The sequence below is a fragment of the Salarias fasciatus genome, chromosome 22 (genome assembly GCF_902148845.1).
Source record: "Salarias fasciatus chromosome 22, fSalaFa1.1, whole genome shotgun sequence".
In the NCBI taxonomy this organism is placed as follows: domain Eukaryota; kingdom Metazoa; phylum Chordata; class Actinopteri; order Blenniiformes; family Blenniidae; genus Salarias; species Salarias fasciatus.
In genome coordinates this window covers 7,749,586-7,761,347 of record NC_043765.1, presented here as the reverse complement: position 1 = coordinate 7,761,347, position 11,762 = coordinate 7,749,586, and the positions used below count along the sequence as shown (strand labels likewise).

At 43.4% G+C, this 11,762-nt stretch overlaps 1 protein-coding gene across 1 annotated transcript in view; it reads right to left on the bottom strand.

Moving 5' to 3' along the window:
* Nucleotides 1-2,542: 2,542 nt before the first annotated feature.
* Nucleotides 2,543-11,762, bottom strand: part of nfatc1 (nuclear factor of activated T cells 1) — a 46,120-nt gene continuing 36,900 nt past the window's right edge. The window contains exon 10 of the mRNA XM_030120867.1: nucleotides 2,543-4,850. Coding sequence (XP_029976727.1) covers nucleotides 4,795-4,850 — 56 coding nt within the window. The 3' untranslated portion in view covers nucleotides 2,543-4,794. The remainder of the gene's footprint in view (nucleotides 4,851-11,762) is intronic.

Here is an 11,762-nt window from a genome sequence, read left to right as displayed (position 1 = left end):
TTTTTGGAAGATCTCTCTCTAAAAGCTCTACTTGGGTGCAGTGATGAAACATTGATTTTCCTTCAAGTCCCTAGAAAAACTAGGAGACTAACAGCTGATCATGGATCCTTCTTTTCTCCCCTCCTGCAGGAAAATAACTTCCCGTGTGTGTGGAGGTAAAACACCGGGTGCACAATGCTGGCAGCAGACAGCAGCAGCATGTTTATGGCTCTGAACAGACAGAAGAGAGGGAAGTCCTTTCCAGAGTCGAATCTCTGCAGGATCGTCACCGGGGTGTAAAAGACCATGGTGATGACGGTGGTGGCGCACACGGTGATGAAGGCCCTCCTCTTGACCGGGTGCAGCTTGTCCTGGCCGGGGCCCGACGTCTTGAGCACTCTGGAGATGTGGATGCCGCAGACCATCATGACCTCCATCATGATCGACATCACGACAAGGGGGATTGATTTCAGCGTGAATAAGACGCTGGAGGAGAAAATCTGAACGGGGAGGGCAACCAGAAGAGTGATGGAGAGCGACAGGAGCCACACCGCGGCGGAGCACAGCTCCCTCCACCTGTAGGTCTTCAGCAGGCGGTAGGAGGTGGGGCGGATCACGGCCACGTATCTCTCCAGGCTGATGAAGCACAGGCTCATCGGGCCTCCGACCTGCGCGTACACCAGGACCATGTTGAGGAACTGCAGGTGGAAATCTTCCAGCACAAAGATCATGAGCAGGTGGCAGGCGCACAGCAGGTACATGACGTCGTGGAAGACGGCCAGGTTGAAGTTGAGGACGTCGGTCGGCCTCCTGGACGTCAGGTTGGTCCACAGCAGCTTGGCGAGCAGCGGCTGGCCGACCAGCAGGGTGAGCAGCTCCGTCAGAACGAGAATCCCTGCCGACCCCGCTCTGTGCTGACAGGACCGGCGGTCATCAGAGATCACTGAGGCATTGTGGGATGCGTTCGCCATCGTTGAGGACCGAGCTGGAAAAGGATGCTGATGGAGAAAAGAACACAGTCCGTATAACTTTTAATGAGACAAATCAAGCTGAAGTCGTTTTGAGACTGTAATGATATAAACTAGACATCCTCATGACAGAATTTATTGTTCATATAAAGAAAAGTGGTAAGTGTTGTTGAATGTCTCATTTTGTCCATAATATATTGTCTATCCAGTCAATTTCTACTTTTTTAACTGATCTAGGGTCACGGATCATGGAGCCAACGCCTGGATTTGAACCAAAGATTCTTTCACTGTGAGGCAGCAGTGCTTCCTGACCACTGTTGGACAAATAACTAATAGAGAACGGTTCCTCTTTAATTTGAGGTGCATTCCAGTATATTTTTAAGCATAGTAAAGTATTTAAAGTGTATTTTTTACAAGCTAAAGACAATAAATAGAAAACCTCCCAAAATGAAACATTTCGACACAGAGTCATATGCATGATAAAATAATGCTGATCTGTGAAATTGGTTCTTACCGGTTGAGTCCAGCTGCGGCTTGGTGTTAATGAAGAGTGACCAACATCCCAGCTCTCAGGGTGAGAGAGAAGGTGACCGCTGATTTCCCTGAAAGGCGTGAAGCCGAGCAGAGTCAACGACACACAGCTCCTGATTTTCATGTTATTTTCCATCAGGGCCTGTCAACAGCTCACACACAGTGAAAAACAGCTTATGGAAACAAGCTGCTGTCAGTCCTGACATGTTGCCTCAGAGCAGAAACCCTGCTGACCACGAGCGCTCAGTGTGCACTGAGGATTTAAGCCAGCAGGGGGCGCCCGCTGCACGTGCTTCTCTTCTCAGAGCATCGCAAAGGCCTCTGATATCTCCTGCTGCTCATGCTTGGTTTACAGTACATTGGCTGTGAGATTAAAATTCAATTAAAAAACTTTTATGGAAGTCATTGAGTAAACGTTGGCCACATGGCAGGGGTTATCTGGCATAAAAATATAATAATATCTCCATCTTCATATCATTTGTATGCATTGCATTGTATTGTATTCAAAATAAAAATCACAAAACATTACAAAATATAAACTGGAATTAAAAGAGTTAAAGCACGAGAAGTAATATGTATTTATAAGAGTTTTCTTAAGATTTTAAGTTGTTGAGATTCATGGGGGAAAAGATCTGAAATAAACATTTTAGGATCATTTGGTGGCAGGTTTTTGGCCCTAAAGAGGATGAGAGGGAGAAACTGGCTCCGAATCATCAGTATTGATTTAATCTTTGTTTTTGCTGTGAATGTTTTGAACAAATAACTCCTGAAATGTATTGTCTGTTTGGAAGACCTGAAGTTATTGAAGTGATTCAAGTGACAAAGCTGAAAAATTTAGGGGAAAAAAGGAGGGTTTTTTTGTCTTTTTTGTGTGTGATGTTTCCACAAAGAGCAAAACAAATTTGAGAAAACTGTGAGAGGTTAGACATTGTATAGGGTGTTCATTTGTTGCTTTTTTTTTTTGGTAATCTGCTTTTCCTACATTACATACAGTATATCGATTGGTTTCACGCTCACAATGAGTCAGAGACACACAGGATGAAGAGCTGAGGGCATATTTATTGACAAAATACACAAAATATCACAAAGCAGAGTTATGAGTCGCTGACTGAAAATGACCTCCTCAGTAAACATGGCTTCTCCCGTGCTCTTAAATTACATGGATTAAGACTCATAAATACATATAAAGTTCAGAACAAGTGCATGAGCCCGTTCAGTTTCCTCGAGAGCACGGAACAAGTTAGTACATAAACCACAGTATGCAGGTAACCATGTAAAAGAAGCTGAATGATAAACATGAATAAACAGAGCACATGCTAAGAGAATAAATATGAAAATACAAAAACTGTTAAAAAAACAAACAAAAACAAAACAAAAGAATTATATATTTGTATTGCTGTTAATGCTTTGGGTCAGAAAGCTTCTCTGGTACGACGGCGAGTGTTTACATTCTTCCACAGACTAAATAACTGTACGTGTGTGTGTGTGTGTGTGTGTTGCATAGCTTCCAGGGAGGAATAAAAGTCAAGCTTTGTCAAAACTGAGATGATTCCTACTTTGATAAAAGTCAAACGGGTTTTTTTTTCTGCAGCCAACTGTTTACTCCAGGAACCTTGTTGCATTCAAGTCAGCAGAATTTTTTCTTCTTTTTTTAAAATGGAAAATACCTCAAGATGCAAAACCCCTGAACTTTGGGTAAAGTCTGTGAGTTTGAATCCCGACTGAACATAACAAAGCAGTCGCCTGCGCTGCGATTGGCGTTACTAACCCTCCATTGTGGGAAACGCGGGGGTTTAGAGTCTTCCCCAACGGCAATGAGCTGCACGCAAGTGTGCGATCACGGCGACCTCCAGCGGGCGTCGTAATGCTGACAGCGGCAGTGTATCTCTGTGATTTTCAATTTTGGGCATATGTGGCAATACCTGCATAGGGAAAGACGACCATGAAATACCAGCAAAACACTGCTGAACCGCAGCAGTCTGACTGTGTGGATAAGTGAACTCTGCCCTGGCTTTTTTTTTTTTAACTTGAGATCTTTGGTTAAAAACTCTAAGCAATGCATTTTTTTAATTCTACAAAAGTTTCACCAAATCATTACCACTGACTTTATATTGCCGTTATCTCTCTCTTTTGTTTGCTTTCCAGCGGGAGGACCTGAGCGTTTCTCTCCGCTGTGGATCGTGGATTCACGTGGTAACCAGTCCCCGGCATGTGATCGCCGCTTGGTTTATCTGTGGTTGAGAAGAAAATCCTGCCCACCAATAATTAGGAGAATCAGTGCAACATTTTTGGACGCTACGCTGCACTTTGGACACACACTTACTCACTGCTGTTAAAATAGCACGACCGTGTTTGGATACACCCAAATGCACCAACGCCCTGAAATTTCATCTGTGCACTTTATACTGCTAAATAAATCTGTTGTTGCCTTAATGGAACATTTTACAAGTTTAGTGGTCAAGTGCTTTTTGTTGGTGGTGATAAATAACCTAAAAAAAAAAGTGTTTAATTTCCTTAATCTTTTGAACATTTTTTTACAATAATGAACCATACGGAGCAAAAAAAGAGATTAAAGGTTGAACACACATAGATTGTGTTTTCCCCTGCTGGACCGATCAGATTGGTTTAACATTTGGTGATTTAATAGGTAAAGTTAAACTTTAATAAAGGCTGACGATTTCATATGATGACGATCCTGTAACTGCCACTCTTTGCTCGCTGTGGCTGCCGTGAAGGAAAAGGTAAATCAGGTCATATAAAAAAAAACAAAAAAAAAACAAAAAAAAAACAGAGTCTTATAATTGGAGGTTGAAAACATAAAGTCGGACTCGAGCTCCGGTTGTTTGTTTCCAGTCAAAAAGGCACTTCTCTTTCAAACTTTCTCCCTGCGAAGGCAGATATGCTGACTGAAGCACTACTCATACGCTATATACAAATCACGTCATTCAGAGGCACTGACTCATTTACAAACTGCTGAAAACCAGGAAGGAGACATACAAAAAACACAAAACTTGGTCCTCTAAAAGCACGCTTTGTAGTCGGGGCTGGAAACGGCAGGTCTGGTTGCTACATATGTGATCGATTCCTCACGTCTTTTCTATATAAAGGCATTCGTATATGAAAAACAAGGCACACGTTGGACCCTGGTCATGTGGACATTTACAGTTCTTCTCCTTGAATCTCGCTCTCTTCTTGATTTCCTGCTGCTTCCTGTATGCTGTAGTCCGAGCACGTGAAGCGGGGAGTCAGCTTTGTTTTGTGCTTCCCTTTTTTTTTTTTCTTCTTTTTTCATGTCCTGTGTCAGTTTGGGAGGAGACTACGCGTGGCTGTGCACGGAGATGCTCGACAGGTCGTTCCTGATGATTTCATTGACTGCGAAAACAAAAAGAGAGACAGAGAAAAGGATGGTGAGCACACTGAATAAAGACAGCAGAAGTCAATGTCAGTCACAAAGTTATAATGGAGTAGAAATACAAAAATGTCCAAAAAAAGACTAATGAAAGGCAGCCGAAGCATGAAATCACTGAATCTTTGTGGACTCATCTTCAACAGCCCTGAAACCTGCTCTCGCTCAAGAGCGACCTGATCTGACAGGAACATGAACCTCCTGAGCTTTTTCCTTTGTTTTCTGCTCGCCGCCGCCGAGGCGCAGGACCGGCGATGACAAAGCCTATTTCCTTGCAGCAGTCGGAATTTAAAAACATTTCAATCCGACCGCGGTGATGAGAGCTGGTGAGCTGTCGATCAGAACTTTACTCCAACACTCCCACACACACACACACACACACACACACACACACACACACACACACACACACACACACTTGGTGAACTCATTCATAAAGCTCTGGACTCATGTTGACTCCTGTCGAATCAGCTTATTTATGATCCCATCAAGACCTCAAACGCTTTAAAATTGGTCCAAACCTGAGAAAGATCAATCAAATGAATCAAAGCGGCTGAGAGACGACTGGGAAATGAGACGGACAGACAAATCTTTAGTTACAATGAGGGATCTTATTGTTTTCTATCAAAGATATTGTCTTTGGTTATATGATCTTGGCTAAAAACACATCCTAAAGAGATAAATTACTGAATTAACCACCAGATTTTAGGGTAAAAATCTGAAATATATAAACAGCACCACTTCTTGCAGTGAGTTCAGTTCACCTTTTACTTTAAGTTTAGCTTGACAACAGCAGCGTTTAGTGAAAACAGCAACGTTTTGGGGAAAAAAAAAAGAAAAAGATGCAGAACGCTGTGCATAAATACATCTGTAAGTGCAGCGTTAAAGTGCTTCATCTGCCCTCGCGCGTATGAAGTCTTAGAGCCACACAGCAGTGTGTTTCTTCCTCTGAGCCGACATAATAGAATCACTTTATATGTGAGATCCCCAGACATTTTTTATCAGGAGGGATGATGCAACCTCCCGCCGTCTCTGAAGGATCCAGGTGCGCTTGTTTATCTGTTTTTATCAGCTGTATAGCGACGGCGTGGAATCGTCCCAAAGCAGGCCGACTGAAGCTAAACCGGGACAAACAGACGGATATTAATGAGGCGATAACACACTAAATGACTAATCTGGATTTTTTAAATTTTTTTTTTCCTTAGTAGAGTTGATTGGGATGGGAATTGCTCTTCTTTTCCATTCCTTCTTATTGTTCCTGTCTGGGAACTCATTCATCAGGAGATTTGCTGCCCCCTCGGTCTGAATCAGCCTCATGCTTCATGAGGGGAAGGAGAAGGGGAACACTCCTGGAACCGGCCTCCAGAAACCCAGCCAGAGGGCCGGGGGAGGAATTCCCTCTGACTGGCTGGACGGAGAGGAAAAGCAGGCTGGAAACTTGAGATTTCCCTCCACACAATGAAAGGAGCTTTTCCCCTTTTCGTTCCAATAAAAGATGTTTATTTCCACCACAGGCAGCAGAACAATCGCTCACTTCCCACCAGAGCTGGGAATGAGAAACGGCACTTATTTTGACAGGAAAGTAACTGATTACTTCTCCAAAACTAGTGATCCAGTTAATGACGTCTCTCCAAAAGAGTTGAGTAGCTGTTGGAGGTGATGTATCCGTTTGTGCTATAACTGAGCTCACTGTTAGCACTCATTAAAAATTCTCTGTTATCTGTTGAACAGTGAAAACTGATCAAAAATACATATATATTCTCACGTCTTTAAAAATCTTTCACACTCCTGTTCATCCAAGCACAGGGAGAACATGCAAACCCAAAGCCCAGAATGAAAGCGTGTGTTTGACCACTCTTTGAGGAGAGAGGTGTGTGTGTGTTGTAGTAGTCCGATTATTCTTAATTCCAGTGATCTGACGGCGCAGCAGAGAAACCCCGAGACGCTGCATGTGTGTTTCTACTGGGAGGAAGCAGTGAGTCACCATCCTGCGCTCTGACAGGATCAAACCAGGTCATCTGATGTTAAATACAATATCTGTCAGCAGGTATTTGACATAGAAATACATTGAAAGTTCTATTACACTACTGTCATTTGTTTTTTTTTTTTTTAGCACGTTCACTTCTCACTATGTTTTGTTTACTCATTTTATTTACCAGGTTTTACAACTTCTACAGATGCTTCTCAATGACAATTAATAAATAAATAATCATGCACACACATAAATGCTTAAAACGTAAGTATATGATGATTATTATTTAGCACATTGTAAGGATATTAGTGACCGGGTGAATCCATATTAGCAAATCACATTTAAATTTGATAAAGCCTGATTATGTCCTTAAATATCAACAAAACCTTAGTTTGTTTTAATTGACTAAGTTCTACATTTTCAAGAAGGCCTCATTAATCAGTGAACTTGACAGCAGCACTAAATATTTCGACTATAAGTAACGTTAGCCCATATCCAAACTTTAGCAGCTTTATTAACATTTTATTTCCATTATATGAGCTGAGCGCAAGTTAGTTCATCTAAGCTGTTTGTTGCTGGTTTTTGTGACTATCCCATGTAACAATTAGTCTTCATTTTCCATAAGCAGAAACTCATAACGTCAATATTAAACTCAGAACTAATCAATTACTCCCTTTCAATAACGTACACTTCTTCTAATGACACTTTGTAAAGCGTGAAAAATGAACACAATAACACACAACAAAATAAAAGCGTGTTGTCAGAACCTGAAGGTAGAGGTAAATTCAGAGAAAGCAGACAAAAGCGTGGACGCAAACCGAGCAGAAATAAACCACCTGAGGCTGGGAGCAGCTACAGAGCGGGGAGTGAGACGTCACTCTCGTCCGGACATCGAGTAAACGTGCTCGGCAGCCGATCCGCTGCTCTTAAAAAAGGAGCAGAGAGTACTCTGGAGAGGTTCGATATCTTCGGCGGGGCGGCCATATCACGGGAGCGTGTCGCACAAACACATTGGGCCTATTACGTGACCACGAGGCCCCGATTCACAGCAATGTGTCTTTGTGAAGAACTTGGCAGAGCGGAGGAAAAAGATATTTATATTTAGTCGCTCTAAATCATTTTCTCTGGGGGACTCGCAAAGGATAAAGCCCATTCATTATGGATTCAATCTATTACCTTCCAACAAAGAGCATTATATTTCTAAGCTACTCACATTATATAAGAAGAGACAATCGTGATTGATTTTATAACATTAAGGTAAAAACTCAACTGTTCAAACTATGAATCGTTCCCAGATCGAAGAACTTTACATACATTATCAAATATTCATTTTATTGATTGCAACTCTTTCATCCGTCGTTGGTTTCACTGCGATCAGACGGTTTTTCTGAGCGTGTCAGGAGGGAAGATGCTATTCGTCCTCCGCCATGCTGCCACCACTCCTCTGGAGGCGTGACCAGCGTTACCAGAAGACATACTTGAAGCTGAAGAAATAAACAGTCGGACCTCATCTCCACCCTCCTGCCCTTCCCGGCAGCGGCGGCTGAACTGCCTGACCTCCTCTCCTCTGTTTGATCTGGCGTTGACCTCCTGTGCCTCTGCAGGCAGAAGGATATAGGAGTTCACTTCAGAGCCGGAGGGGATGTTATTACACCGTCGAGCCGGGACGCCGGCTGTAAATCTGGGACGTCAAGGCATCGTCGGGCCTCCATATCATGTCGTCGCCCGTCCAGTTACAATCGAAACGTGGGAAGAGTTATGCCGTACAGATATTTGTCTTACACAAAGCCACATGTGGAGGAACGGCTTTAACATAAAAACGAAGCGGGGAAAAGACAGAGTCAGATCAGTTCCATTCTGATATAAAACCAAAGACAAGACTGTAACGTTTTATCGTCGCTGCTGTGCGGCCTTCACATTCACTGTTTATGCATCTGTTGCCATGGCCCACTTTTCACCGGGCCGTCACATTTGATGTGGAGGATCTAATTGAAAAAAAAAAAAAAAAGAAAAAAGAAAAAGAACTAAGTCGATGTATCGATCTGTAAGTGTGTTTACAACAAAGAGCTAAAAATAGGAGCAGCACCACAGTGACATCTGGGTCATTTGGGTCACATTGATTCTGAGCAGAGGCTTCACACCACATCCACACACCGAGCTCTGCCCTGCCTGACTTCATCCTCTATCTTCTGTTCTGCTTTATCAAACTCAGATGCCAGCTGACGGAGGGTGCAGGCAGCAGGTTACCCGCCCATCACACACACGCACACAGACACACACCGTCACTCACATTCACAACAGCATCATCAAGTTAGAGTCACCAGTTCTACTACTACTACTCTGAATGTGAACCTTAAATATACGGAGGCCATTTTTTCAGTGGTTGATTTGAGCTCCTTCCAAAGGTTTTCAATTGGATTTAAGTCTAACCAACTTAAAACAGCATCCTGCGCAGGTCTGTGGTTGACTCCTGTGATATCTGTCCGCATTACTCTTCATTTCACGGTGGACGCCGCATAGTTAGGGCGCAGGTTTGTGTCCGCCGTTACATAAGCAGACAAGGTGGGGCTGAATATGAAGTAATCCAGGAGCCGGTTTCCTGTCTCATGGAGGCTGACAGCAGCTGGAACCGGCTGATACAGCCCAGCTCCCCGACCAGGAAACCCGGGACAAACGAGGAACTCCCGAACAATTAGCACGGCGGCGCTGTTCGCCTCATTAAAGGCTGAGGCGCGTCGACGTGACCGGGCCTGCAATAACACCAGACTGCAGAGGAACCGATCGAAGGCTGAGATATTCAGCGGCCCTGATGAAACACTGAAAGAGAGAAGCTATTAGGGGGCAGAAAGCACCAGTATCCCCCCCCCCCACCCCCCCCCACCCCACTCCCCACCCACCCCACTGCCACGTCAAGTCCAGGCCACAAGCCACGAGATGTTCTTGGCCCACAACGCGAGGCTCCTACTGGGTTACTGCAAGTCGGCACCACAGAGCAGCTCTCCGGCGCAGCCGCTGCCAAGACTTTTCTTTAGTTCTGTGTCAAACCAGGTATTCTTCAGAGAGTAAACGTCTGAACAATAACTCAATGGAAACTCTGTGCGCGTTAAGAAAACAGGGTGCAGAAGAGAGGAGGACGCGCACAGTGAAAAGGTTCTTTCATAAAAGCCAGAAAATGTGACGTGAACACAAAAATCCTATAATATATGTAAGATTTTAATAAAGCCTTTTCACTGCGGCTTCATCCTGAATGTTCTGAACTTTATAGGTGACTCACTGAAATGTATAAATTTATGAACTGTGCCTGCCAAGCGGAGTAAAACTGACCAAAATCACACATATTGATATTTTAAACATTCTCTGAAGACGCCTGTCCTCCAATACAATGTGTTATTCACTGAAAGCTTTGCTCCTATTCGGTGAATTGTTAAAGGCGCATAATTTTCACATAAACACATGAAACCAAACCATTTTGTTGCAGTAAAGCCCATTATTCTGAACAACTGAAATAAATCTTGTACAGCGAAGGTTCAGACAGAAAACATGACAAATAATAATCATTATAGGATGGACTGGAATGTTTTCTCTGATATAAACACATCAAATAAATTGCAGTTACATTTTGTATATTGAAGTGTGTGTTCCTCTAGCAGTTCATCAGTCATGATTTTCGCCTTGCGTCATTTTCAAATCGTGAATTTTAATTTGTCTGGTTCTGAAATGAGGTGAACCAAACACGAGCATCCTCCAAAGTGTAACTTTGGAGTTAGAAAGCAGGACTGTTTTAAATAAAGGGACTTTTATTGGCTGCTGCTTCACATTACAACATCTCCTACTGGTGTTTTCTTCTTTTCTGGCTCCTCATTATATTAAGCAACACATTAATAACTGGTATGAAGTAATACGGAGCAGATGTGGACGCTGATGCAGATGAAGATGAAATAAACCAATGATTTACTTAAATGTTTTAAAAAAAAGACTAAAACTTTATTCTAAAAGGGTTTGGGGGTGTTCGGTCAGGTCAGGACTCACAAATACTTTTCCTATGATCACCCAGAGTCTGTGAACATCAATCTCAATGTTCTGACACGCAACAAGACCACAACACGCCATAAAAAAAAACATCTCGCCACGTTCTGGCTCGCATCCGACTTCCAAACGCACGTTTTACTCATGTTACCTCACCGCTGACAAAAGTCTTGGGCGCACTACTGTGCAGATGTAACGTATGGCTTTGGCCGCCTCTCCGGGACTCGCTCCGAGCCAAAGGGAAGCCAGCAAAGCTCCGCAGTCAGCAAGTTTTATGGCGGCGGCGGCGGCGGTGCGGCCTCATCTCCCCCGGCATTGGCGGCGGCGTTTTCAGTGTGCACCCTGCGGCCTAAACTGCAGCTCAAGACGATTCAAAGTTTCCATGTGTGCAAACCTCTCAGGGGATGGTGTGAAAATATGTGTACCAGAGGGGGATCCTGGCGATTATCAGAGGGCTGTGCTGCTCAATGAGGGAGATGAAAACCACCTGTGCTCCTCTGAGTTATGCATGCAGTTTACTGCAGCTATTTAACAGCATAAGTGGCTAAATTACTGTGAAATTGAATTAAATTGCTCTATATTAAATGAAAATGTCAACGATTAATGCTTGGCCTTCTGGGAAAGAACTTGCAGATCATCCTCTACCCAAAATAAGCTGAAAATATCATAGTCTGATTCATATTCAGTGAGATTTAGTTTCTTAGCTACTTAACAGTGTCAGGAGAAGCTGGGTGAGTTGGAGGGAGCGCGCCGACCACAAGTTACAGTAACGCCTGTAACACCTGAGCGAAGTGGTGAAACTGTGCCAAAGGGTTTAATGAAGTGAGAAGCTGCATTAGGTTTGGAACGCTCAGTGAAATCGGGTTCAATTTGCCAACAA